The 26802-nt window shown below is 51.7% G+C and overlaps 1 protein-coding gene across 2 annotated transcripts in view; it reads right to left on the bottom strand.

The window, feature by feature from the left end:
• The window catches only part of LOC147717646 (E3 ubiquitin-protein ligase TRIM39-like), a 241273-nt gene extending 222391 nt beyond the window's left edge, over positions 1-18882 (bottom strand). For both annotated transcript variants that reach the window (XM_086924437.1, XM_086924436.1), the window contains exon 1: positions 18418-18882. In XM_086924437.1, coding sequence (XP_086780563.1) covers positions 18418-18831 — 414 coding nt within the window. In that variant the 5' untranslated portion in view covers positions 18832-18882. The remainder of the gene's footprint in view (positions 1-18417) is intronic.
• Between the last annotated feature and the right edge of the window lie 7920 nt (positions 18883-26802).

The raw sequence follows: 26802 nt of genomic DNA, 5'->3' as shown, positions 1-26802 counted from the left end.
AATGTATAGCGGGTTGGGTTGGGAGGAGGGGTGGGTCAGTGCCGTGACCACATACCCTCATATTGTTCCCAGTTTACCCTTCGAGCACTTCCCCGTCCAATCACTTTGTTGTATATAATCACCGCTGGTGTTCCCTCACTCCCTTTTCCTGAGTACAAGTGTTTCCTTCAAACTTGGGACTGATACAGTCCTCTCTTGTCTTTCTCCCTCATTGTGGCGATACCATCACCCTGGAGACGGAAGACGCCAAACCCCGGAGGAGCCCCAGCCGAAACCGGAGGGAGGAGGAGGGCGCAAGGAGAAAAAGACGAGAGGAGAGAAGCAGATCACCCCGGAGAGCCCATTTGAGAAAGACCTGTACCGACTACCTGTATTAGCAAATAAAACCCGCTCGAACTAAAACACGTCTGTTGCCAATTTCTCCCAAACCTGCTACATTGGTGGCGAATGCGGGCAGCCCTTCCATCTGCTTAACAAGGATGGGCGCCGTGGTAGAACAGCTCGTGAAGGGACAAGAACGTTTGGAATGGGTAATGGAACAACAGATCAGGACCGCCGAGGCAGACCGCGAGATAATGAAGGCAGCATGACCGCCAGAGCAAGTGACCCTCCCCCGAAGAGCTGGACGGTAACAGGCGGTGGCGAAGAACGCGGGATAACCCACGGACTGGGCGGGGTGTCCCTACAAAAGTATCAACCCGGGGAAGACCCGGACTCCTTCATGGTAAATTTCGAAAAAGCCGCCAGGGCATGTGGGTGGCCGGTGGCCAAATGGCCCTTCTTCCTCGCCCCCCTGTTGGTAGGCGAGGCACAAGCAGCCTAACAGGTTGCTAACCCAACGGGGGACACCCTCTATACGGAAGTGAAAAAGATAATGTTGGAACATCTAGGCCTAGATCCTGAGGCCTATCGTTTACGGTTCAGGAAGGAGAGAGGAGCCCTGGGGGAAAACCCTAAGGCACCGTTTGTGCGGCTAAAGATGGCGGCCGACAAATGGCTCACCCCGAACATGAGCACTAAGGAGGAAATAATGGACCGCGTGTATTTAGAATAGTTCCTAGAGGCCCTGCCCTTCGCCACCCAACAATGGCTGCGCCAACATCACAACCTGAGCACTGCTCAGGCAGTAGAAATGGCGACCACTTTCTCCCGAGCTCAACCACGACCCCCCGCATGGGAGACAGAGATGACCTCTCGATTGAACACTAAGATGGAAAAGAAACCTCCGAAAATCCCTGAACCCCCAAGGCCGAAACCCTGTAGACCTGACCCTCCAACGCCCGGCGGTCCCCAGTGTTTCGAGTGCAGAAACTGGGGACATACAGCCCGTCTTTGTCCCAGACGGAGGAACATTGAAGAACCTATGGAGGTGGGATACCTCCCGAAGACAGTCCTGTACTCTGCAGAGATGGGAAACACGTTTCGAATGAGTGTAGGGGTAAACGGGTCCCACATAAATGCTCTACTAGACTCTGGCTGTAGACAGTCAGTAGTACAGTCACAACATGTTAGGCCTAACCAATATGTCCCTCATGAAAGGGTTAACATACGATGTGTTCACGGGGACGTAAAGCCATATCCGGTTGCCAACATACCCATAGCACCACAACAGGGGAACCCACACACAATAAGAGTAGGGGTGCTGTCCTCCCTCCCCGAGGATCTCATAATAGGGACGGATAACCCCGCCTTTCTACGCATGTTCCAACACAGCCTCAAACAGGTCCCGGGGGAAAGCATCAAAGATAGGAGACAATACCAGACCCCTTCCAGCCTTCGTGACCCCAGAACCTTGGGTACTAGACAGAAGCTTCCGGTTCGCCCAAATAAATGATGCCACCCTGTATAATGCCTGGGAGAGTGCACACCAAAACCAAGGACAGGTTCCACCCCGATTCCCCCGTTTCGTCATCAAAAACGAACTCTTATACAGGCAAGGACAGAGGGACGACCCTGAACAGCTCTTGGTTCCCATGTCATTCAGGGAACAAGTGTTATTCTTTTCTCATGCACATCTGATTGCGGGACACACCGGAGCCGAGAAACCTACTCAAAATATTCTCCGGCACTTCTACTGGCCTGGTATCTACAAAGACACCATGGCCTTTTGCCAGGAGTGCGAAGTCTGCCAGCGGAAAAATATGACAAAACCCCCGGCCATTCCTCTACAGCCCCTTCCCATCATAGGGACCCCATTTGAGAGGGTGGGTATGGACCTCATTGGGCCCCTACTAAAAACTAGGAGAGGACATCAACACGTATTAGTGATAGTCGATTACGCGATGAGATTTCCAGAAGCTTTTCCCCCCCGACTACTACTACCACCAAACAAGTCGCCGACAATATGCTGGAGCTGTTCTCTCGTGTAGGGTTCCCTAAAGAAATCCTGACGGATCAAGGGACCCCGTTCGTATCACGGTTAATGGAAGAAGTGTGCCAGTTGTTAAACATCCAGCAAATCAGAACTGCGGTCTATCACCCACAAACTGATGGGCTTGTGGAGCGATACAACAGAACGTTGAAGACCACCCTCCAGAAGATGTTAGAAGTAAATGGCACCGAATGGGACCAGATACTGCCTTTGGCCTTGTACGTAATCAGAAGCCAAAGACAGAGCAGCCTAGGATTCTCCTCTTTTGAGCTTCTACATGGGAGACAACCCCGCTCCCTACTAGACATGACAAAAGAAGCCTGGGAACAAGAGATACCAGAAGAAACCATGAAGACCTTGGAGTATGCAAACAACCTGAGATCTAAGTTAGGAAAATTACGCGACCTTGCCTGCACTAATCTGGAAAGAAGCCAAACAAAGCAGAAATCCGTCTATGACAAAGGGAAAAAGTGGAGACGACTAGAGAAAGATGATTGGGCGTTGGTCCTCCTGCCTTCCTCCACCTAGAAGTTCAAGGCCGAGTGAGGGGGCGCCTATAAAGTCGTGTCTACCATTGGCAATACCAGCTACAAGCTAAAAATGGGTCCCCGGAAAACCCAGATTTATCACATTAATATGCTGAAGAAGTGGCTAGGACCCCCTCCTAAGAAATCCACCTTGCAACGCAGGAGACGTCCGAGGCGTTGTCTACAAGAAACCAATTGGTCATCAACGAGGACCTGCGGGAAGAAGAGAGACAAGAACTACAGACCACCCTCCAAAGCCATTCAGCTGTTTTTTCTGACCAGCCGGGAAAAACTACACTGGCGGAGCATCACATAGAGACTCCTCCGGGGAAGATAATCAAGATAAAGCCCTACCGCATACCAGAGTCCCGTCGACGGGACATAAGAGAGATGAGGGCCTTTTTGGGCCTCATCGGGTACTACCGACGGTTTATTCCTCAGTTCACCCAGCTGGCTGCCCCTCTCACCGATACAATCAATTTCAAAGCTTTATTCGACAGCATGTCATAAAAGCACCGATACATTGAAACAACAGGTTAAACAGGCAGTATTAGCAGCCCCCACGATAGAGATGCAGGACGCCTTTCATAACTTGAAACGCCTTATTACATCAACCCCCGTCCTGTCTTCTCCAGACTTCACCCGTCCCTTCTCCCTACACACGGATGCATCTGAATATGGGATAGGGGCAGTATTGTCACAAATGGGGGAGGACATGCTAGACCACCCAATCCTATACATTAGCCGGAAACTGTTCCCACGAGAGCTCAAGTACCCCAAAATCGAAAAAGAATGTCTGGCTATAAAGTGGGCGGTGGAAAAACTGGCATACTACCTAGAGGGCCACCCGTTTACCCTTTATACTGACCACGTGCCTTTGCTGTGGATGGTCAGGAACAAAACCAACAATGCCCCGGTAATGCGGTGGTTCTGGTCGCTACAGCCGTACACCTTCTCAGTATGTCATAGGAGGGGTGTTGACAATACGGGGCGGACTACCTGTTTGAGGCATCCCCTCCCCGAACAGAAGCGTCCAGGGGGCTGGTGTGTAACGGGCACTGGCCGCCTCCCCCTCGACCTCAGAACTCTACACCCCCATGTGGGGATTCATTATATGACCCCCCCTCTTGTCTTCGCAGCCTCATCCGTGGACTTGTGCCGAAGAACATTATGGCTATCCGGACGAGGAGGACGAAGACTGCAGGCCCTTTAAGTGGCCGCTTCTGAGTGAATGAGAGGAGCCTACACCCACAACAAGTACGACTGGTGAGAGCACTCAGGTGTGCTTGTTCACCGAAGGACCAGAAGGCGAGAGCAGAGGAGAGGAGTCGAGCGAGGAGAAAGAAGCGGGAGAAGAGAGGAGAGGAGCTGGTTATACATCTACGGAGACGGAGTGGAGAAGAGACCCGTCAGCGGCGCGGGAGCCAGGAGGCCAACGGCAACACTAGCCGCCCAGCAGCACACCTGGAGGTGTGTGGCTATCAGAGGTACGAAAACGTATAGCGGGCTGGGTTGGGATGAGGGGTGGGTCAGTGCCTTGACCACACCCTCGTATTGTTCCCGGTTTACCCTTCCAGCACTTCCCCGTCCAATCACTTTGTTGCATATAATCACCGCTGGTGTTCCCTCACTCACTTTTCCTGAGTACAAGTGTTTCCTTCAAACTTGGGACTGATACCGTCCTTTTGTCTTTCTCCCTCATTGTGGCGATACCATCACCACGGAGACGGAAGACGCCAAACCCCGGAGGAGCCCCAGCCGAAACCGGAGGGAGGAGGAGGGAGCAAGGAGAAAACGACAAGAGGAGAGAAGCACATCACCCCGGAGAGCCCATTTGAGAAAGACCTGTACCGACTACCTGTATCAGCAAATAAAACCCGCTCGAACTAAAACACGTCTATTGCCAATTTCTCCCAAACCAGCTACAACACTGCAAGGATATTTTAACCCTACAAGAAACATGGTGTATAGACGCAATACATATTAATGGTTATACATTTATTTATTTTTTTGTGTATTTTATAAAGCGCACAGCTACCCCAACGGGGTGTACAGGCGCTGATTGAACAGAACAACAGATGGTCCAAAGCAGAGACTTACAGGCAGAAAATAAAGGTTTTAAGGGATTTGCGGAATTAAAGCTCCGACTGGCACATGCAGAGGTAAGGCGGAAGCTTGTTCCAGCTCTGGGTGGCACACACTTCGAAAGTTTTACCTCCAGAACGTGCTTTTTTGAATCTAGGAGTAACTAGTAGCAGTTTGGTGTTAGAACGGAAAACTCGAATTACTGTATGGACGGAGACTTAACCTAAGATGGACTTGTCCTTTGCCTTTCGTAGGCCGATAGGCCAGGGTCATAGCTTTGAACTCAATTATTTTAGAGATGGGAAGCCAGTGCAATTTGCGAAGGTATGGGGAGATGTGTTGCCTAAGTGAGATGCCCCTGACCAAACGGGCAACAGCATTTTGCACTGTCAGGAGTCTGTGGCACAAACCTGCTGTCAAGCCCAGATAAAGTCCGTTGGCATAGTCAAGATGCGAGGTTATAAGTGCATGGACTATGGTTTTACGGTTATCGCTGGCCAGATCATTTATGAGTTTTTTTATGATTTTGATTTTAAAGAAGCAGGCAGCCGAGACTGTTTGTACCTGATACACAAAGGATAAACGGTTGTCCCATCGGACCCCCAGATTTCTAACCGAGTCCTTAGGGAGAGGAGCCTGGCTCAGGTCTTCTGGCCACCATAAGTTAGAGTCTAATGGGGATGGTTGGTTGAAGAGCAGGACCTCGGTTTTTCCCGCATTGAGTCTGAGAAAATTTAAGTCCATCCATTTCGCAATATTCCTAAGACATGACTTCAGGGGGTCAAAAGAGATGGATATTGTCTCATCAAAAGAAAAAAAGGAGCTGAATATCGTCAGCATATGATTTAATTTTAATGCCCGATTGTGAAATCATTTCGGCCAGAGGGGTAAAATACACATTAAAAAAGAGCGGACTCAGCGAAGAGCCTTGAGGGACACCCTATTTAAGTGGCCTAACTGAGGAGGTATAGGGGGGAGAATGAACCTGTTGTTTACGGTTCGAAAGGAATGAAGCAATCCAATTTAGAACCGTACCCTGGATACCAATGGAACTCAACCGTCTCAGCAGGATTGAATGAGAGACGGTGTCAAATGCTGCCGATAAATCCAGCAGCACTAACACCATCTTGGAACCCCGGTCAAGAGTCCACCGCACAGAGTCCGCCATTTCAATGAGAGCCGACTGTGCTGTAGCCCGAGCGAAATCCATGCTGAGAATCATGAAGGAGACCATGGGACTCTACAAAACTGGCAAGTTGTTGATGAGCCAGTTTTTCCAGGATCTTGGCCGGGGCTGGGAGAAGGGAGATCGGCCTATAGTTTCCCGGGGTCTCTGGATCCGTGTTAGACCTGACATCATTGGCTTGAGTCTCTCCTCCATTTTTTCTGTTTGCCTCTACTGTTTTACGATGTTTTGCTGGTATATGCTTTGGGCGCCGTGTCACTGCTGATCAGTGCCATAGCGCAAGTGCTCCATATGTTAAATTGATGTATCTATGGTATCCATGTTTGGCCTTATTTGGTTTACTGTCAGTCCCTAGTCTAGTGCACCAGGAGTGCCGGGGCTGGTAAACGCAAATGCCGCTCGTGGGCTTGCAGCACGTGTTGTGCCACCCACAGGAGCGGCCTTGTAAAAGAATGTCTACGGGTCGGTCATTGCGAGACCCACGTGCAGTCTTGCACTGTCACGTCGGCTGCGCATGTATACCTACTTGCCAGCCCCTCCAACCTTCCCTTAACTTCATGTTAGTCACCCCTATGGTAGGCCCATGGGCAGGGTGCATTGTAAGTGTAAGGCAGGACAAGCCTGACCAAGTTGGTCTGTCCTGATAGTGAAGTGCCGCCATCTTAGGGCTTCACTATTGCGAGGTAGCCTGCTCTCCGTTGGATAGAATGGACCGCCGGGATTGTTAACGCTATGATCCTAGCTGGCTCGGGGAGCATGGTGCAATGTCGAGTTTGGTATCCCTGAGCTCGGGGTTTAATTACGCATCCGTTGGTGTGGATGGTTTTTGGACTCTGGGTTCGAAAATAGTACTTTTAGAAAGTGTCTATTTTCTTATCTAACCATATCTGGTCTCTGCTGGTCTTGCGTGTGTGTGACAGGAGCTGGGTGGCTCCAAGAGGTCTGGATGAGTCAGTGTGGGATGAGTGGGACATTACGTTGAGAGTAGGGGGAGAGTAGTTGTTGATAGCCTGCCTTGCCTGATACAATGCTGGCTCCACCTCCTGTCAAGCGACTGATGGCTCTGTGCCTGTCCTGGACGATCCTGGCCCCACCTCCTGCCAGGAGGACGATAGCTCTGCTCCTGCCGGTGTCAATGCTGGCTCCACCTCCTGCGGGGCGTCTGAGGACCCGGCCCGGCGCAATGAATAGGCCAGGTGCCACTGCCTAGCGCCACCCACCACAGACCCAGGGTGTTGGGAAATCCCCGGCATAGACAAAGGGATCAAAGACGAAAAGGGGTGTAAGAGGAGGACCCCTGAACCAAGAATTTAGATCACTTCTGACAAGGAACCCTGTAACCAAGGACAAGAAGCCTGCTGATCTAAAGGACTGCTTACCCCTTCTGCCGGTGTGCTGTTGTTGGGGGAATCCTGCAGTGCTTCTTTATTTTTGCCAAGGAACCAGGAGAGAGGAACTGGGTGTGTACTCTCACGCTTGCTAAGAAAATCTCCAAGGACTGGAAGAGTGCCAGTCTCCTGCCGAAGTCACAGGGCCAAAAGACTTCACCTGCTAAAAAGTGCTATCCGCTGGAAGTTTGAATCCAGCACCTCTGAAAAGAACAGCATCACGACGACCGGACGCTGGGCCCAACCGACGCCAGCAGCAACGCCAGTGAGTAGGAGTACGGCTCTAACTCCAGAGGACCTCGTGTCTGCCCCGCTGCTGATCGCATCAACCGTGTGCCCTTCGACGCCGTGAGCGCTGCTCACTCTGTGCAACTGCATCATCGACAACGCCTGCTGAGGCCTGATCGACACCGAAGAAGCGAAGCCGGATTGCTCGACGCCGCTGATCCTCGTGTGCTTCATTTTTCTAAGGTACTGTGTTGTTGGGGGTCCGTGTGACTCCCGGCCCGACGCAGCGCTCTTCGCGGTCGACGCCGAACCTGTGGATTATCTCCGCCAGCGTTGTGTAGCTCCCGTGTGAGTTACCCTGTTGCTAAGAACTGTGTTTCCAAGAAGAAGATTTGCTTGATACTAAAAGACTTTTGTGCTAAAGAAGAAACTACCTTTGAACTACCCTTTTTCCTTCCCGAACGTATTTATTCAGAGTGTGTACAGTTTTGCCGTTATTTGGTCTTGTGCTAAGTCTTATATAAAAATACTTATTTTTATAATACTACAATGTCGTGTTCATTTGTAGTGTATTCACTGTATTACTGTATGTGGTCATAATTGCTTAACACACAGCCTCTGAGATAAGCCTGTTCTGCTCTGCCAAGCTACCAAGGGGATGAGCAGGGGTTATCGAAGGGTGTGATCCCCTTGCCCTAACTAGAAAAGGAGTGTCCCTATTTGTCAGGAGTGTATACCTCTGCCAACTAGAGACAGCCGGTTCTAACATTGGATGCAGCGGTGAGGATTTGGACCTTGCATTTATGACCCATGTACAGTGATTAGTGTGCGCTACGTAGTGAAAGCAGACCGTAACGCAGTCACAATCTGATTCGGAAGGATCCTATTTTTGTTCTCCGCTTTCCTGAAACTTGATTTTCTGAACACTGCCAGTTTTAACCATGAGTGACAACGGAGTCACTGCCCCTGCTATCGTTGTTGTAGAAGAGTTCGAGAGGAGTAAGCTTAAAAGATACAAGAAAGATGAGCTGAAACACTTTTGCAACCAGTTTGAAGTTCCTACCACCGGCCTCTCGAGAAAAGATGATTTTTATAAAGCATTGCAGGCCTGGTGGGAGTCCAGAAATCCCTCTGATGTGGTGGTGGTACCCACAGAGGAAGGGGATGAGGAGGTGCCAGTGAATGGACCTGTGCCCTCTCCCGGAAGCAGTGTTTCCTCCAAAGGTCTTTCCCCTGAAGAAAGAGAAGAAAGGGCGAAAGAACGAGCTTACAACATGGAGATGGCAAGGCTAAAGATAAATGGGCAGTTGGAGTTAGAAAATGCAAGAGGTAGAAGGGAAGCTGATTTAGAGATCAAAAAGTTAGAGTTTGAACGAGAGAAGTTAGCTTTGGAGCGTGAAGCCAGGTTGAGGGAACTGGATATCCAAGCTAAAAAGTTAGAGTTGAATCCCTCTGGTGGCAGCATCCCATCCGAGCCTGCAGAAAGTAAGTTTTACTTCCCGAAAGATGTGATCAAAGATTACAATAAGAATGAAGATATTGGTCAATGGTTTAAAGCATATGAGTTAGCATTGTTGGCCCACCAGGTCCCTGAGAAGAATTGGGGAGCGGGGTTGTGGGGTCGCTTTGTGAATGAGGGAAGAGATACCCTGTTAGACATGCCTGTTGCGGATAGGATGTCGTATGCTCATATGAAAGATGCTTTAATGTTGCGATATGGTTTAACCCCCGAGCAGTACAGACAAGCTTTTAGAGAATGTAAGAAGTTGCCTGGTACGACATGGGTTGAATATGGGTCTTATTTTTGCAGAGCCATGGATGGTTGGGTAAAGGGCAGCAAAGTGGAAAGTTATGAAGCTCTTTATGATTTGTTTGCGTGGGAGCACTTGTCTAATAACTGTTTTCCAGAGCTGCGCCAGCACCTGATTGATAGCAAGATATCTAACCGTAGAAAACTTGCTGAGAAGGCGGACCGCTGGGTCAGTACCAGGGTCCACAAGGGTCCAGTGGGAGACTCAGCCAAAGGTGGGCAGGGTCCCCAGCAGAAGAGTGGGGGGGGACAAGGGAAAACAGAAGGAGTCTCAGAAAGGGCCCCAAAGTAATCCCCAAGGGAACCAAGGGAAAGGTTCCCAGCCTCCCCCTGAGAAGAAGTCAGGGGCCCCGACGGGTAAACCTGTTCATAGGGGCCCCCTAACCTGCTACAGTTGTGGGCAGGTGGGACACCAGTTTTATGACCCCCAGTGTCCCAAGAAGGATTCGAATGCACCGCCGCGTGCACCCCCTCGTCAGTTGGCAAGTGTAGCCTTGGGAGGGGAGGAGATGGTTGTCCACGGTGGGAGGGGTCCCGCAGAAATGTCCCTGGTCTCGCTAGGAGACATGCAAATGGTCCCTCCACCCCCTCTGCCTAGTAACACTAGTAAATATAGGCAGTGGGTGACCATTAATGGCCATAAAGTGGAAGACCTCAGAGACACCGGAGCGAGTGTGACAGCTGTCAAATGTCACTTGGTGTCCAGAGAGCAGGTGGTTCCCCACGCATTCTACCCCGTGATAGCTGCCGATAACTCCCAGAAAGAGTGTGAGGTGGCTCAGGTTTCCTTTGAATGGGGGGGAGTTTCAGGTACTCTTCAGGTTGCTGTGAGGCCCGCTATGCCTGTCGACTGTCTCCTGGGCAATGATTTGGAAGACTCCCCTTGGGCTAAGGTGGAGCGAGCGGCGCATTTGAAAATGTTGGGTGTGCCAGAGTGGGTGTGTGCAACCACTCGATCCATGACAGCGAGTAAGGGTGTTGATGGGGTCCCGGAGCCTGAAAGTACGGCCCAGGACCCAGCTGTGAAGAGAAGAGGCAGGAGGCGCGGGAAACCGGCCCCCGTTGTTCCCGTGGTCCAGAAGGAGGTAGACCCCGAGGGGGATGCCCTGGAGCCCACAGGGGAACAAATTGCCGAACTGGGAGATCTGCCCGAGCTGACCCATTGGCAGCAGGATGGTGGTCCCTCCAGGGAGGAATTCTGTGCGGAACAGAAAGTGTGCCCTTCTCTTGTGGGCATGAGGCAGCAGGCCTCAGCCCAATCCTCAGGTGATCAGTCAGGGTCACATTTTGTGTACTGGGAGGACGACCTCCTGTATAGCGAGCCTAAGGCTGCTGAACCTGGGTCAGCCCGTGTGCTGGTGGTACCCCAGCGCTTCAGAGCCTTCCTACTGGGTTTGGCTCATGACGTACCGTTAGCTGGACATCTGGGGCAGGACAAGACCTATGACAGGCTTGTCACCCATTTTTAGTGGCCTCAGATGCGTAGGGATGTAGACATCCATTGTAAGACTTGTCGCACTTGCCAGGCAAGTGGGAAAAGCAGAAGGAAGCAGAAGGCTCCCCTCCAACCTTTTCCAGTGGTCAGCACCCCCTTTGACCGGGTGGGTATTGACATTGCTGGGCCCCTGGACCCCAAGACAGCCCTAGGCAACAGGTTCATCCTGGTCTTGGTGGACCATGCCACAAGGTACCCGGAAGCCATCCCTCTCAGGACAGTGACGGCCCCCGTGGTGGGACGGGCACTGATGGGTGTTTTCTCCCGGATGGGGTTCCCCAGAGAGGTGGTGTCAGACCGAGGCACCAACTTCATTTCGAACTATATGAAGTCTCTGTGGAAGGAGTGTGGGGTAACCTACAAGTTCACCACTCATTACCACCCTCAAGGAAATGGGCTGGTTGAGAGATTCAACCGGACCCTGAAAGGCATGATCATGGGTCTTGAAGAACCAATGAGGCGGAAATGGGACGTCCTCTTGCCATGCCTGTTTGCTTACCGTGAGGTGCCGCAGAAGGCTCTAGGGTTCAGCCCCTTTGAGCTCTTATACGGTCACCCGGTAAGAGGGCCTTTGAGTCTGGTCAAGGAAGGCTGGGAGCAATCTCCCAGGAAACCTCCCCAGGATGTATACAGCTACATGCTGGCCTTTCGGAACCAGACTCGGCACTTCAGAGAACTTGCTCAGGCAAATCTGGAGGCCAGCCAGGAGGAGATGAAGCGATGGTACGACCGGAATGCCACTCTGGTAGAGCTTCAGCCTGGTCAGGAAGTGTGGGTCATGTCCCCTGTGGAACCTTGTGCGCTCAAGGACAGGTGGACTGGACCGTTTAAGGTTGTGGAGAAGAAGAGCGATGTTACCTACTTGGTGGACTTGAAATCTCCCAGGAACCCCTTGCGGGTCCTGCATGTCAACCGTTTGAAGCCCCACTTAGAAAGGTCCGAAGTGGGCATGCTCCTAGCTACAGATGATGGAACGGAGGAGGAGAGTGAGCCTCTTCCTGACCTCCTGTATGCTAAAGAGCAAGACGGGTCAGTGGATGGTGTGGTCCTCTCTGACACACTGACCCTTGAGCAGAAACAGGATTGTCGCCACCTGTTGGGACAATTCCCGGATCTGTTTTCCTTGGTTCCGGGTGTCACGCATTGGTGTGTCCATGACGTCGACACCGGAGACAGCCCTCCTGTGAAGCACAAGGCTTACAGGGTGACTGACAAGGTCCGAGCGTACATCAAGGAGGAGGTCTCCAAAATGTTCGCGTTGGGGGTGATTGAGTCCTCTAGCAGTCCTTGGGCCAGCCCAGTGGTCTCGGTCCCGAAGGCTGCAGCGCCTGGTGCTTCACCGGAACTCCGGTTCTGCGTGGACTACCGAGGACTCAATTCAGTCACGAAGACTGACGCGCACCCCATCCCCAGAGCTGATGAGCTCATCGATCGGTTGGGGGCTGCCCGGTACCTTAGCACGTTTGACTTAACGTCTGGGTACTGGCAGATCGCCTTGACTGATGGGGCAAAAGAGAGGTCGGCGTTCTCCACACCAGATGGGCTATACCAGTTCCGGGTAATGCCCTTTGGGATGAAGAATGCCCCTGCCACCTTCCAGAGGTTGGTCAACCAGGTCTTGGCTGGACTGGAGGAATTCAGCGCCGCCTACCTGGACGACATCGCAGTGTTCAGCGCCAGCTGGGAGGAACACTTGCGCCACCTCCAGGAAGTGTTGTTGGCCCTGCGCAGAGCAGGCCTCACAATCAAGGCCAGTAAGTGCCAGATTGGGCAGGGTTCTGTGGTGTACTTGGGGCACCAAGTAGGGAGCGGCAAGGTTGCCCCCCTGCAACCCAAGATTGATACCATCCTGGCTTGGGCACCGCCCAAAACCCAAACACAGGTGAGAGCCTTCTTAGGACTCACGGGTTACTACAGGAGGTTTGTCAAGGATTACGGTAACATTGTGCACCCCTTGACTTCGCTGACTTCCAGGAAGCAGCCACGAAACGTGATCTGGACTGATGCCTGTCAAACGGCCTTTGACACCCTGAAAACTGCAATGTGCACAGCACCTATACTCCAGGCACCCGACTTTTCAAGAGAATTCATTGTTCAGACGGACGCTTCAGAGCATGGCGTGGGGGCTGTTCTAGCTCAGGTGAATGAAGAGGGCCGAGACTTGCCTGTAGCCTTCATCAGTAGGAGGTTACTTCCCAGGGAAACGAGGTGGAGTGCGATAGAAGGAGAAGCATTTGCTGTGGTCTGGGCGCTGAAGAAGTGAAGACCCTACCTGTTTGGGACTCACTTCCGGGTTCAGACAGACCACAGGCCCCTCAGATGGTTGATGCAAATGAGGGGTGAGAATCCGAAACTGTTGAGGTGGTCCATTGCTCTACAGGGGATGGACTTTACGGTGGAACACCGCCCTGGTACAGATCACGCCAATGCTGATGGTCTGTCCAGATTTTTCCGCCTTAGTGATGAGGACTCCCTAGGTTAAGGGTAGTTCTCCCCACATTTCAGCTGGAGGGGACACGTGTTAGACCTGACATCATTGGCTTGAGTCTCTCCTCCATTTTTTCTGTTTGCCTCTACTGTTTTACGATGTTTTGCTGGTATATGCTTTGGGCGCCGTGTCACTGCTGATCAGTGCCATAGCGCCAGTGCTCCATATGTTAAATTGATGTATCTATGGTATCCATGTTTGGCCTTATTTGGTTTACTGTCAGTCCCTAGTCTAGTGCACCAGGAGTGCCGGGGCTGGTAAACGCAAATGCCGCTCGTGGGCTTGCAGCACGTGTTGTGCCACCCACAGGAGCGGCCTTGTAAAAGAATGTCTACGGGTCGGTCATTGCGAGACCCACGTGCAGTCTTGCATTGTCACGTCGGCTGCGCAGGTATACCTACTTGCCAGCCCCTCCAACCTTCCCTTAACTTCATGTTAGTCACCCCTATGGTAGGCCCATGGGCAGGGTGCATTGTAAGTGTAAGGCAGGACAAGCCTGACCAAGTTGGTCTGTCCTGATAGTGAAGTGCCGCCATCTTAGGGCTTCACTATTGCGAGGTAGCCTGCTCTCCGTTGGATAGAATGGGCCGCCGGGATTGTTAACGCTATGATCCTAGCTGGCTCGGGGAGCATGGTGCAATGTCGAGTTTGGTATCCCTGAGCTCGGGGTTTAATTACGCATCCGTTGGTGTGGATGGTTTTTGGACTCTGGGTTCGAAAATAGTACTTTTAGAAAGTGTCTATTTTCTTATCTAACCATATCTGGTCTCTGCTGGTCTTGCGTGTGTGTGACAGGAGCTGGGTGGCTCCAAGAGGTCTGGATGAGTCAGTGTGGGATGAGTGGGACATTACGTTGAGAGTAGGGGGAGAGTAGTTGTTGATAGCCTGCCTTGCTTGATACAATGCTGGCTCCACCTCCTGCCAAGCGACTGATGGCTCTGTGCCTGCCCTGGACGATCCTGGCCCCACCTCCTGCCAGGAGGACGATAGCTCTGCTCCTGCCGGTGTCAATGCTGGCTCCACCTCCTGCCAAGCGACTGATGGCTCTGTGCCTGCCCTGGACGATCCTGGCCCCACCTCCTGCCAGGAGGACGATAGCTCTGCTCCTGCCGGTGTCAATGCTGGCTCCACCTCCTGCTGGGCGTCTGAGGACCCTGCCCGGCGCAATGAATAGGCCAGGTGCCACTGCCTAGCGCCACCCACCACAGACCCAGGGTGTTGGGAAATCCCCGGCATAGACAAAGGGATCAAAGACGAAAAGGGGTATAAGAGGAGGACCCCTGAACCAAGAATTTAGATCACTTCTGACAAGGAACCCTGTAACCAAGGACAAGAAGCCTGCTGATCTAAAGGACTGCTTACCCCTTCTGCCGGTGTGCTGTTGTTGGGGGAATCCTGCAGTGCTTCTTTATTTTTGCCAAGGAACCAGGAGAGAGGAACTGGGTGTGTACTCTCACGCTTGCTAAGAAAATCTCCAAGGACTGGAAGAGTGCCAGTCTCCTGCCGAAGTCACAGGGCCAAAAGACTTCACCTGCTAAAAAGTGCTATCCGCTGGAAGTTTGAATCCAGCACCTCTGAAAAGAACAGCATCACGACGACCGGACGCTGGGCCCAACCGACGCCAGCAGCAACGCCAGTGAGTAGGAGTACGGCTCTAACTCCAGAGGACCTCGTGTCTGCCCCGCTGCTGATCGCATCAACCGTGTGCCCTTCGACGCCGTGAGCGCTGCTCACTCTGTGCAACTGCATCATCGACAACGCCTGCTGAGGCCTGATCGACACCGAAGAAGCGACGCCGGATTGCTCGACGCCGCTGATCCTCGTGTGCTTCATTTTTCTAAGGTACTGTGTTGTTGGGGGTCCGTGTGACTCCCGGCCCGACGCAGCGCTCTTCGCGGTCGACGCCGAACCTGTGGATTATCTCCGCCAGCGTTGTGTAGCTCCCGTGTGAGTTACCCTGTTGCTAAGAACTGTGTTTCCAAGAAGAAGATTTGCTTGATACTAAAAGACTTTTGTGCTAAAGAAGAAACTACCTTTGAACTACCCTTTTTCCTTCCCGAACGTATTTATTCCGAGTGTGTACAGTTTTGCCGTTATTTGGTCTTGTGCTAAGTCTTATATAAAAATACTTATTTTTATAATACTACAGTGTCGTGTCCATTTGTAGTGTATTCACTGTATTACTGTATGTGGTCATAATTGCTTAACACACAGCCTCTGAGATAAGCCTGTTCTGCTCTGCCAAGCTACCAAGGGGGTGAGCAGGGGTTATCGAAGGGTGTGATCCCCTTGCCCTAACTAGAAAAGGAGTGTCCCTATTTGTCAGGAGTGTATACCTCTGCCAACTAGAGACAGCCGGTTCTAACAATCCGCATTGGCTTTTTTCAAAATAGGGACAAGAAATGCGTGTTACCAAGCTTCGGGAAACATGACCGATCTCAGGGAGGCGTCCATATGAAGTTAAGATGGGGGTTGAGGAGTGCTGCTAATGCTTTATATTGTTTTGCTGGGCATGGGTCACTGGGAGAGCCAATTTGCATTTGAGCAATCCCTGGACGGAGATGTCTTCAGATATTTCAGAGAATTCCGCGAGGGTTGGAGCCGAGGTTTTATATAACTTCTGTTCCTCCTCAATATCAGAGCTATCCTTTGTAGGAAAAGAGGCATAGATAAGAGCAATTTTCTCTTCAAAGAACTGAGAGTGGAGTACAGAGAGACAGACACAGGCCGACGCCGATTCAAAGTCTGTGGATCAGTGAAGGATCTAACAATTTTGAAGATCTCTCTGGGGGCATTGCCGGTCGCGTTGTGCTTTGAAATGCACAACATGTATTTTTACCATTGCGGCGGGCGGTGCTTTCAGCACCGCCCGCTGCAATGATAAAAATACAGGATGCGCATGCCACTGTGGCGGGTGCATCCTAATTTCCCCCACGGGACCCCCGCCCTTATGGCGGGCGGTCCCTTGTACCGTGAGGATGGCGGGGCGGGCAAAGTCCGCCCGCCATCCTAATGGGGGCCTATAGGTCTGCAGTGAAAAATTTATCAAGCCAAACATTAATAAGATCATATTAAAAGAATTATCCAAGAAAATATTCTTGTTTTTATTCTTAAACTAAATCTCATATTTGAAATTGAAAACATATTTTAACCTAAGAAGCCAAAACATGTGATAGACTTCACAGGGTCAAAAGGTTTACAAAAATTAATCCTTTTATCTTGCCATATTATCCCAATTGGCCTGATGGCATGTGTGAAAAACGGGAGCATATAATTTTTACTCCACCAGGCGTACTGTACTGCTTGATTGGTGGCTTTTAACAAAAATACCACAAGCTTATCCGTTTTTAACGATTTTTTATTCCATTTAGTTCACTTCAACTACTGCTGAGGTTATATATTAAGACATTTTGCCGTTTATTTTATTTTTTTCCACATGGAGATTGGTTTACTTTTTTCCTCTCTCGAACAGAAAATGAGACCATTTTGAATAGTTCACTATGTTGAAATCTTGCTGCTGTACTGGAAGTGTGAAAGGAAATGCTGTAGGATGTCAATTTTAATTTATTTTGTGACACCTAACAACATTTAAATATATGCAAATTAACTGTACACATATTTCAAAATATAATCAGCCGTTCAGAAAGCACCAACTTGAGCTCAACATACTTTTATCAGTAAAACTGCATTTTTGTGCAATTATAGTGGCCATTTCAATTGAAAATATGCTGTCTTCAAATGACAGCGCACTCCCACATGCATTAGTAATATATTTGTGACAATGTGCTCCACAGTGCACCACCAGCTACACACACAACCTTACAACTCCCCTGCTGAATGGGCGTGGCTCATTTGCGACACTTGTCATTTGTGTAAAGCTTGGATTTTTCACAATTCCTATGACTTTAGTGATGTAACATTGATGGGAGCACCCCCACTCTGAAAACTATTCCACTAACACTGAAGAGGAGTAATGTTGGAGGCGGATCTACACCTTCCCCAGACGTATTGTATACACACGGTGTGCTCCTGGGCAACCTCTTGAATGGGAGTAATGTGTCGCCTGGCTACACCCGTGCCCCAACTCTGTGGCACACCTACCCTGTGCTCCTTGGCAGCAGCATCTAGAATGTGGAGCTTTGTCTATCCTGTCCCAGCCTCTGACCCAGACTAGAAGCGCACACTCACACATACCTTGTGCTCCTGGGCAGCCTCTGGAATGGGAGTATTGTGTATCCTGTCCCTGCCTTTGACTAGAAGCACACACTCACATTCCTTGTACTCTTGTGCAGCCTCTCCATTGGGGGGGGCACAGTTAAGGTTGCCACTTTTTCCAGAGAAAAACTCTACCCAATAGTTAACGTTTTAATATTCTGCTAAGACCCGCACATACAACTTTATAGAAAATAGTCTGTGTTCATGGCCTTTCTGTCTTTGTTTACTTTAATCATCAGTCAGGGATCATTACAGCAGCTGTGGAACATATTATAAAGTGCTTTCTTCTTATACTTACTGGTTGAAGGGTGTACTGATACTGAGTAAAACAGAAAACACATAGAAGTTATTTTCCCCATTTGTGTACCGGCTGGGATATTAAAACGTTGGTCATTCTAGTTGACAACCCTAATCGCAGTATGAGGATCAGACTACCCCATCGCTAGATCTACTGTATACACACCTTGTGCTCCTGGTCAGACTCTCGAACAGGGAGTAGCATGTAGCCTTTCCCAGCCTCTGACCCAACTCTATAGCACACCTACCTCGTACCCTTTGGCAGCCTCTTGGAGTGCCTTGTACTCTGGTTCCACCCCGCCTGACCCAGCTCTGTAGCACACATACCTTGTACTCCTGGGCAGCCTCTCGAATGGGGAGCACACTGTGCTGCTTGTGATCACGTGACAAGCTGCAGACCACACAGATGGGCTCCTGGTCATTTGCACAGAACAGTTTCAGTTTCTCTTCGTGTTCTCGGCAGAGATTTCCCTCCTCGGGGGTCGGACTCGGTACCGGAAGCGGTTTAAGGATTTCCACCACGTTCGCCAGGTGCCTGTTGGGCCGGAGGGTTTTATTTTTAGATATTTCTCTGCACTGAGGACAGGGGAAATCTGTCTGCAGCCCCTCACGACAAGCAGTGATACAGGACAGACAGAAAGTGTGCCCACACTCCACAAACACGGGGTCCGTGAAATATTCCAGACATATGGAGCACGTGGTCTCTTCCTTCAGGCTCTGGAGCGGGTTTGCTGCAGCCATGTTGCTGCCCGGACAGGAAGTGGTGAAGTAAGTTTCGTTTCTCCCATCTTTAGAAGTGGGAGTGTCTGTCTCTCCTTCCTTACGCCCCTCCCACTACAAAGAAACGGGAGTGTCTGCAGCAGAAAAGGGAGTGTCTGTTTCTCATTCCTTATACCCCTCCCTCTGCACAGAACAGCTAGGGGTGTTTGTGGATAAACGGGGTCGTGCAGCAGAGTTGAACCCGGACTGTGAGCAACAGAGCAGGACTTGCCTGTGAGCTACGCAGACTCAAGGTCGGACTGGCATAGAGCAAACGGAGACTCAAGGTCGGACTGGCATAGAGCAAACGGTCATTTTTTTCTAGCAGGTTGGGGCCAGTTTTATTACATACTGGGATGTTTTAATTCTGATTTCCCTGATACATATTACCACAAACATTGTCTGTATGTAGCAAGCACAAATGCGCGCTTTCCAACAAATCTGGCAAAATACACATTACATCATGTATTTGCAAGTTCAAGACTGGCCTGCCACATTTTTAGATCACTGGTTTGCTGATAGTCAACAGTTTACCTGAAAATATTTGTATCCGTACTCGGTATGTCTGCAGGTGACAGAGGCACGTCTGAGCCACATTCAGCCGGCTGTGGCTCAGACATATCAACGTCAGGAAGAGGAGTCGAGATCTGGGAGTTTCGGAGCTCGTCCTATGAGGGCTGTGTAATAGTTTGCATCCCCTTGGGATCGTGCATCTTTTTTTAGGTGCCACCTTTTGGACTGGCTGCCCTGTGCTCCTCAGCAGCAGGCATCTCTGCCAGCCTGAGCCTGCTCCTGTGCCTCTCTGTTTCCGGGGGAGGACCTGCCTGGCTGTGGGGCTGCCCTGTGCGGAGTCACACCAGGGAGTCATGCAATAACGTGCACGGGGCACATCTGCCCATGCAATGATCGTTGGTTCTGAAGCACGGTCAGGAGACAGGTACTAAATGTACAATTAGCACGTGCTGCGTGCAATCAAGCAAGCCGCCTAGTTATTTGGGAAGGTTATCTAATATATATATATAATACCTTGCCTAACAAGATTGGCAGAGGACAAGCTAGGCTTCTAAGTATAGTCAGCTTCCAGAGCTCCGGCATAAAATAGGGACAGAACATGCATTTCAGGGTAATTATTTACGTCCCCATTACACAAGGGGGGGGGGCCTAGTGGGGGAGCGGGGGGAGGCCTAGTAGGGTGCGCGAGAAGCATTTAACTCTATATCCTGATCTGAATACATTTCCTCCTGCAAAAGGTAGGGTAAAGTGCCATCTGAGGTAGGCTAACTCCAAATGACAGGCGAGCTAATTCTTTGCCGCCCGCAGCCACCGATTCTTCACCATGTTATGCTCACTGGCATTTTCCCTAGAAAGCTTGCAGGAGGCAGGAATAATTAAGCTGGAGCTCCTGCGCAGAGGATAGCCCAGTGTCACTGGACCCATCTCGCCTTCTGCAAGAGGAGCAGACTGTTACACTTAATTTAAAAAACACACAGTATTTATTCATTTGTGTGCATTGTCAGCGTTTGTTTGTTGACCGTTACAACAGGCCACTGAGGAAGGGTGTCCAAAAAGGGTGGGGAGTGTAGTGTCGCGGGCTGTTGGGGCGTACCACTGCCGCACACGCCCCCTCCCACTGTTTCAAAGTGTTACACCCCTGGAGCGTAAAGGGGTGTTGGTTTGCAATGTGGTGTCCTGGATTGGGGCCTTGAGACACAAGACACAGGACACATGTGGTATGGTTGGTGGCGGCCAACTACCTGACCACGCCCGGAGCCCCGGGCTTTTTATTACATAACTCGCGTGCGCACGTACACGCTCGGAGCAAACCAACACCCCTTTACGCTCCAGGGGTGTAACACTTTGAAACAGTGGGAGGGGGCGTGTGCGGCACTACATTCCTCCTTTACCTAGGGATGAAACAAAAAGGGCAGAGGCAAAAGATACGTATGTCTCTGAGTGGTGGATCAACAGTCTCTCCTGGTTCTAAAGTTCACCACAAATAACTCGACAGTCTAAAATGCAGCCTCTGAAATCACTTTGACAAAACCAGAATATCAAACGCAAAATGTAACAGTCTTACTTCGGTCTCGGCGGGGCCTGTCGTCTGGATCTGTTCAACGCCAGCACTGGGCCACAAAGTCTCGGTACCTCTGGGAAGGTCTGGGGCAGGGACGTAGGCTGTACCTCGATTGGCTGCGGCCTTCCGCTGTGACTTGGGAAGGTTCTTCCGCTTCACTGGTGCCGGCGCTGTCGGGGGTTTCCGCTGGTTCCGCCGGATCCCCTTTGCTCGGGGTGATGTCTTCGGGCTGCCGTGCCGGGGTGCTTGTTTCGGGTGGTTCCGCTGGCCTGTGCGGTGAGCTCCGGTGTCCAGCCTCTGGTTCCGGGTGGCTTATGTGCCAGTCGTCCTGTTCTAGATTATCTCTTCTTTCACGTACTTGTTTGAAAAACGAAACATTTCTCGTGACCACTTCACCCTTCCTTACTGCGGTGATCATTGTTCCTTGTACTTCGGTGACCCTCCAGGGGTCTAGTTCGAACGGCAGGCGAAATTTCCCGCCGGGGTGGCGGTCTTTCACCAAAACTGCGTCACCCACTTGAATGGGGCTGTCTGCGGCCCTTCGCCTCCGGGACACTTCTTGGTTGTTCTTGAGTCGTTGTTCCATGGACCGGTTGCTGGGGGTTGGAGCCGTCTCCCACCTGGGATGGTGTGGGAGGGTGTCCACCACGGCTCGTTTGAAAGACAGGCGGTTTGGGGCCACTCCGGTAGTGCAGTGTGGAGTCTGGCGGTATTCCCGGAGGAATTGGTAGATCGCTAGTTCTAGGCAGTGGCCGTTGGCGACTGCGATTTGGATGACTTTGTTTAAAGTTCTCATCAACCTTTCAACTTCCCCGTTCGCCTGCGGCCACCTTGGTGTTCTTTGTTTGTGTTTGATGTTGTGGCTCAGCAGGTATTCTGTGAATTCGCTGCCATTGAACGGGGGTCCGTTGTCTGTGCGGACCTCTTTCATGATCCCATGGGTGGCGATGACCTTTTCGAATTTCGAGATCACCTCCGCGGCTGCAGTCGATGTTACAATTTCCACCTCGGGGTAGCGGGAGAAGTCGTCTACCACGACCAGCATGTACTTGCCCCCTGGGAGGCTACCAAAGTCTGCGCTTACTCGGGTCCACGGGGAGGTTGGCCCTTCTTCGGTGATTACCGGTGCCGGGGGATTTGGTAAACTAGTCGCCAGGCATACAGGACAGCCGTGGACGACCTCTTCGACGGCCCGGTCGAGTCCAGGGAACCATAGCTTGCTCCGGAGTCTGCTTTTAGACTTGACGATCCCTTGGTGTGATCCATGTGCTAACAGGGCGGCTTGCTGGGTGAGGCTGCTGGGCAACACGAGGCGCGTGCCTCTCAGGAGGCACCCTTCGGAAGACACTGATAGTTCGTCCTTGACTTGATATAGGGCCTTAAGGACTGTTTGGGCGGCCTGTGTGCGGAAGGACGCCGGGCTTTGCAGAGCTTTCCAGTCACCGGATTTCAGGGCCTGGATTGCGATCTGGAGGCAGTCGTCGTCTTCGGTGGCCCTCGCTACCTCCTCCAGGGACATGGGCCGTGGTTTCGACCGCTCGACAGTGAGCCTGACGTACTCTTCCGTGGCAGCAGCTTCCGCTGCTTCTGCGTCAGTGACCGGACGGGCATGTCTCGAAAGATAGTCCGCTGGGTTTCGGGTGCCCGGCCGGTATTCTACTGTGAACCGGAACTCTTGCAGCTGAAGTATCCACTTCTCGATTCTTGGTGGTGGTCGAGATGATGATCCTTGGAAAAGAGGTACCAGGGGCTTGTGATCAGTGATCACGGAAAAAGGGTGTCCATAGAGGTAGATATGGAAGTGGCGGCACCCCCATAAGATGGCGATTGCCTCTCGTTCGATTTGGGAGTAGCGCTGTTCGGTGGGGGTCAGCGTGCGGCTGGCGTATGCCACTGGGGCCCACTCCCCGCATGGTTGACGCTGTGACAGGACTGCTCCAAGACCGGTGGGGCTGGCATCCACTATCAGTTGGGACTCGTGTCGTGGATCGAAATAGACTAGTGTCGTGTCCGCTGACAGGGCCGCTTTGGTGTTAACGAACGACTCTTGCTGCTCCGGGCCCCACTTCCAGGTGGTGTTCGACTTGGTGAGGTCGCGGAGGGGCCCTGTGAGATCAGATAGGTTTTTGATGAAGCGCCCGCAGTAAGTCACCATGCCTAGGAAGCTGCGGACGGCTGTCACCGACGAGGGGGCTGGAGCATCGTGTATGTCTTTAACTTTCTCAGGGTCGGGCCCACTCCTTGGTCGGAGAATTTGTATCCAAAGAAGCTGATGTCTCTGCGCAGGAACTCGCACTTGTCTTTGTGGAGTGTTAGTCCCTTTTCTTGTAGCCGGCTGAACACCGCTTGGACTCTTCTGATGTGCTCTTCCAGGGTTGGGGCGTGTACAAGGATATCGTCGCTCACGTTGAGCACGCCGTCCAGGCCTTGGAGGACATTGTGTACGATATTTTGAAAGACTTGGGCTGCACTTGAGATGCCGAAGTTTAGCCTGGTATATCTCCACAGGCCCGCATGGGTGGAGAAGGTTGTGATTGCGCGCGAGTCTGGGTGGAGAGGGATTTGATGGTACCCTGATCGCAGGTCCATTTTGGAGAACTAACCACTTAGACCCTGCGAGCTCCCCGATGATGTCATCAATGGTCGGTGTCAAATGGCGCTCTCTTTTGATGGCTAGATTGGGGATGCGCATATCTACGCATATTCTCACTGCGTCGGGTTGCTTCGGCTTTTTGCCCACTACTATGGGTGATACCCATGGTGTGGGTCCTGTGACCCGTTCGATGATGCCTGCTTGTTCTAGCATTTTTAATTCAGCCTCGACCTTGGGTCGGAGGTGGAAAGCGATTCGCCTGTGCCGGAGGGCCACTGGAGCGACCGACCGGTCAATGTGAAGTCGGACAGGGGGTCCACGTAGGCACCCGATGCCCTCGAACAGCGAGGAATGTTCCGCTACTAGATGGTCTAGTCCTTGGGCTTGCACAGTTAGGGCGAAATGTATGAGTCCCAGCTCCCTCGCGGTCCTGCAGCCAAGAAGGAATCCTGACCCCTCTTGGGACACGTAGATCTTCGTTTGTAGACGGGTCGAGTCGTGGGTCACGGTTGTCCGGAACACTCCGCACAGGCGCAGGGGGCGCCGGGTTCCATAGGCGAACACTTGCACCCTGGTGGGGTGAAGTGCGGGGGCGTCTTCGAGGCTTTGGTACACGCTGGCGGCCATGAGGTTTATCGTGGCACCGGTGTCGATGAGAGCCTGGATCGCCTGGCCATGTACTTGGATGGAGCACATGGGTTCGGTCGAGGACGCTGCTGCCAGGGTGTTAAGCATGCGCACCACGTGGACGGATGCTGCGTCACCTGCTCTTGATGTGTGCGCGACTGTCCCCAATGTTGTGAAAAATATATACTTAGTGCCTGAATTAAAAAAATATATATATGCGCCAACATGCACTTCATTCTACACGTGGAATGGGCTATGTGTCTCACGTTGTCCTAATCTGACCCAATTCCTCAGCAGCAGGCATCTCTGCCAACCTGAGCTTGCTCCTGTGCCTTTCTCTGTGTCCGGGGGGAGGACCTGCCTGGCTGTGGGGCTGCCCTGCTGTGGGGCCACTCTGCCACCACACCGCACACCCTACTGCCCCATCCCACAGATGCGCGCGGCCACCTGCCCTTAGCCCGGGGCGGGGGAGCCGAGCAGCGCCTCCTTGATCAGCTGTTTCAAAATGGTGGTCGTCTACCTCTGAAGGGCACCGGCCCGACCTTGAAATGGGGCAGTGACTTCCCTGGGTATGGGAAGTGTTTCCTGATCACAGACCAATGCCCTGGAAGACTTTACCCGCCCACCGGGGCACCTAGGGGCCCCGCATGCCCCCTCTCAACAGGAGCTGTCCAGGGGCACGCCGACTCGGTGCCAGTTCCTTCGAGGCACACATTAAAGCCTGCCCTGCTTGCATCCCCGGAGCCATGGCACATGTATAACTCGACCTCTGATGTGCAAAGCTGCGGCCTTCAACTTAGTTAAAATGACATCTCTGCAGACGGTGCATTAGCCCACCGAGATACCCAGCTGGAAATTACAGAGCTCAGAGCTGATAATCAATCAAGTTAGCACACAGACATGATTTGCATGGCATATGAATATAAAGTTATATCTACAATACATGATCATGGCGCAATATAAATACTGTAACAAATCGTCGGCAGCATCACCAATCTGTGTGATCCCGACCGTTGTTGCCCCCCCCTCCTTAGCCTCGCTCACACTAGTCCTCTAGGGCCCAGGGTCGGATTGGGATCACAATTCGGCCTGGGCACTGACGAAAAAAGTGGCCCACATTCAAGAGGCGTGGCCCATATTTAAGGGGCGTGGCCCACATTCAAGTGGCGTGCCCTTTCATGAAACACCATTTGCACAGACAAGGAATGAAAGTGGGAGGATACAGTTCTTGCACACGACACAGGGCCAAGGTGACAATGGCCTACATGCTGAGCAACTAAAAAAAATAGCAAGGCCCCTTTTTGTCACAAAATTATTCCAGCCCTCCAGCACAGGAGCACCTGAAAAGCAGCAAAGCCCTTGCTATTACTAACCTACTCAGCCCTCCCCAGACCTTCAGCTCAGGAGCACATGAACAGAGGTAAGGCCCCTGCGATTGGTAAATTAATCAACCCCCCAGGCCTTGGGAAAATGTCCTGGCAGGGGAGCACAAAACACAGCTTTCTGGGTCATCCAAGGTAGCCAGGTACCCAGGTAGCCAGGGGGGAGGCTGAGGTGAAGCTGGTGCATGGGAAGTGCCTTCCCAGTGTGTTCTGGCAGTTTGAGTATTTACCATTTACTGTAGTATTACCCTTGTACCTGTGTATGGTACCCTTTTGTAACTTGCACAAGTCACTTTTCTCTTGTAACACACTGTTTGCTACCTCTCACTTTTGTTTGCTTTAGATACTTGCACAAGTGCCACCATTGCCTACGTAACGTTTGTTCTTGTGCTGGAGTGTCTGCCATTAATTGCAGTATTATACCTCTACTTGTATTTTGTACGCTTTTGTAACCTGCACACATATCTCTTTTTCCTCGTGTAATGTATCGTTTGCTCCTCTTGTATTTTGGTTGCTCACTATTGTCACTTTTGATTCATGTAACTTAACGTTTGCTTTTGTAATTTGTCCACTTATAATTTTCTCCTCATGTATTATTGCTGTTCCTAGTGTGAAGCGCTCTGACACCTTCGGGTAAAGTCCGCGCTATATAAAATCGCATAAATAAATAAAACAAAAAAATTCCAAACATCACCAGGCCCCCACAGCAAGACCCATTCTTCCTCGCCCACTATGCCCTGAATGTGAAGGGCTGTGGGCGAGGTGTTAAGACTAACACCGTTTCTGGGCTGCATGGGCGCCAGGGGGCCGAGGTGCAAATGGCTCAAAGGCCTGAGAAACACCTGGCCCCCAGGGAGGCCGATTATTGCAAACAATCACCCCTCCCCAGCCCAGCCTCAGCTTGATTGCTTGGCAGGGTAGGGGTGAAGGAGAGCCCACAGCTGACAATCGCTGTCTGGCCGCACAGCGAGGCTGCTTTCATTTTCTCAGTCTCTGTCTCCGTGCACTCTGTGGGCCGTTTTTTTTTCTCCCCTTTCCTAGTCCACTTTGTGGACTGGGCCAGGGGAGAAAAAAAACGGCCCACTGAGGCACCGGCCCTTCGGCCCATTCCCGAATGCCCGCCTTGCCAATCCGCCCCTGCTAGGGCCGTTAATCAGTGGTAGCGTGCGCGGCGCGCGTGAGGCCTACCTATGACGGCCCTGTTGTACATTTTTGGCCAGCACTCGCCGCACCGTAGTAGTGTGATGCATTACGCGCTCACTGCCCCCTACGCTCGC

This window comes from Lissotriton vulgaris, chromosome 5, assembly GCF_964263255.1.
Source record: "Lissotriton vulgaris chromosome 5, aLisVul1.2, whole genome shotgun sequence".
Classification (NCBI taxonomy): domain Eukaryota; kingdom Metazoa; phylum Chordata; class Amphibia; order Caudata; family Salamandridae; genus Lissotriton; species Lissotriton vulgaris.
The sequence above is the reverse complement of the archived record's forward strand: the minus strand, read 5'-3'. Positions and strand labels throughout refer to the sequence as shown.